Source organism: Poromitra crassiceps (genome assembly GCF_964638095.1).
Source record: "Poromitra crassiceps genome assembly, chromosome: 7".
NCBI lineage: Eukaryota > Metazoa > Chordata > Actinopteri > Beryciformes > Melamphaidae > Poromitra > Poromitra crassiceps.
In genome coordinates, this window is record NC_139628.1 from 6,798,274 (window position 1) to 6,799,861 (window position 1,588).

The 1,588-nt window shown below is 38.9% G+C and overlaps 1 protein-coding gene across 1 annotated transcript in view; it reads left to right on the forward strand.

Moving 5' to 3' along the window:
* Nucleotides 1-1,204, forward strand: part of LOC310779386 (ephrin type-B receptor 4b-like) — a gene marked incomplete at both ends in the record, with an annotated part of 77,218 nt that extends 76,014 nt beyond the window's left edge. Inside the window, one exon of the mRNA XM_083639922.1 lies at nt 1,099-1,204. Within this exon, the coding sequence (XP_083496048.1) occupies nt 1,099-1,204 (106 nt within the window). The remainder of the gene's footprint in view (nt 1-1,098) is intronic.
* Between the last annotated feature and the right edge of the window lie 384 nt (nt 1,205-1,588).

Below are 1,588 nucleotides of genomic sequence, written 5' to 3' on the forward strand. Positions count from 1 at the left end.
ATATATTGCAATAATAATATTACTTATTCATATATTACAGTAATAATATTACTTTGTCATATATTACAGTAATAATATTACTTCAGTGTTTCCCCTACCATTCTACAGGCCTGGCGGGCCCGCCAGGCCAACGGCGCCCCCGCCAGGCTAGAAAAAAAAGAAAGATATATATATATATATATATATTTTTTTTTTTTTTTTTTTTTTTCTCCCCCTGCTCTCCCAAAAATTTCAATAAACCTTTATGGCATATTATTACAATACAACAATATTGTTGTTGACAGTGTTGACAGTAATAGAAGATGCCAAATCATTCAAAACAATAAGCATTTTGCTTTTAGGAGCATCGTGCCAGCGTGCGGCGCTCCTTTTAGTGTTGTGCCAGCAGTGGAGAACGTAATGCATTAACTTGAAGTTACTTGGATGAGTAACTGTAATATTATTACTCTTTTGGAAATTTTAATCCCTTACATTACTTGTTACTGGGGAAAGTAATATCTTACGCTACACTTAGGCTACATTAATAATATTACTTGGAAGCCCATCACTATTTACTAGCCTGGACATCCTATTACAGATCAATACTGAGTAAGAGATACAGTATACTTATACATTTATACATAGATATAATATACATATGGGACCATAATATCGAATATCGCAATACTTTTGCAGTATTGTGATATTTTCCATGTTCAAAAATCACCAAATTATTTTTTTTGTGTAGTAAGATCAAATTTGGTGTAATTGTGTGTGTGTGTGTGTGTGTGTGTGTGTGTGTGTGTGTGTGTGTGTGTGTGTCTGAAATGTTGTGTTTTTTGTATGTGTTTTTTTATTATGTTTTGACCCTCAGAGCCACCATAGTTTTGAGAAAGATTTATAATAATACATAAATATTACTGTACATACTGCATGTGTAGCAGGCAGCAGCCTTCCAGTTAAATTAGTGATCATATTTCATTTCAAACAGCTATATTCATTTAGAATTTTGTCTCTTACAAAACCAATCAATATTTAATCAGACAATTTTGTGTTGTCATCTGTCTCACCGTGTGTTTTGGCGCTAACCTCTCCGCCCCCTCTGTCTGTTTGCCATAGAGACCTGCTCAGAGTGGGCGTGACCCTGGCTGGCCACCAGAAGAAGATCCTCTCCTCCATTCAGACGCTCAGGATACACAAAGCCCCGCCCACCCTGCCCTTCTGACCAATCGCAGCCCTTCCCTGTCACACTCAGGATACCACCAAGACCTGCCCACTCTTCCCCACTGACTACTTGTAGCTCTGATCAATCACAATGCCTCGGGACTGCCCAGACTCCGCCCACTGCCGGTCTGTCCAATAAGAGACCTCAGGGGAAAAACAGAGCGCTGGGACTTTAAGGAGGCACGAAGAACAGGATGCCATTCACCCTCCCCTTAGCCACGCCCCTTCCTGTTTGCTGTGTTAATAGAGAGCTAAAGTCACGCCCTCTTCCAGATTAGGCATATGAACCAAGGGATTTAATCCACCATTTATTTTTCCATAGACATTTCATAAAATGCTTGTAAAAAATAGTTTTACTTGTTGAAACGAAGTGATTCCGCTATAT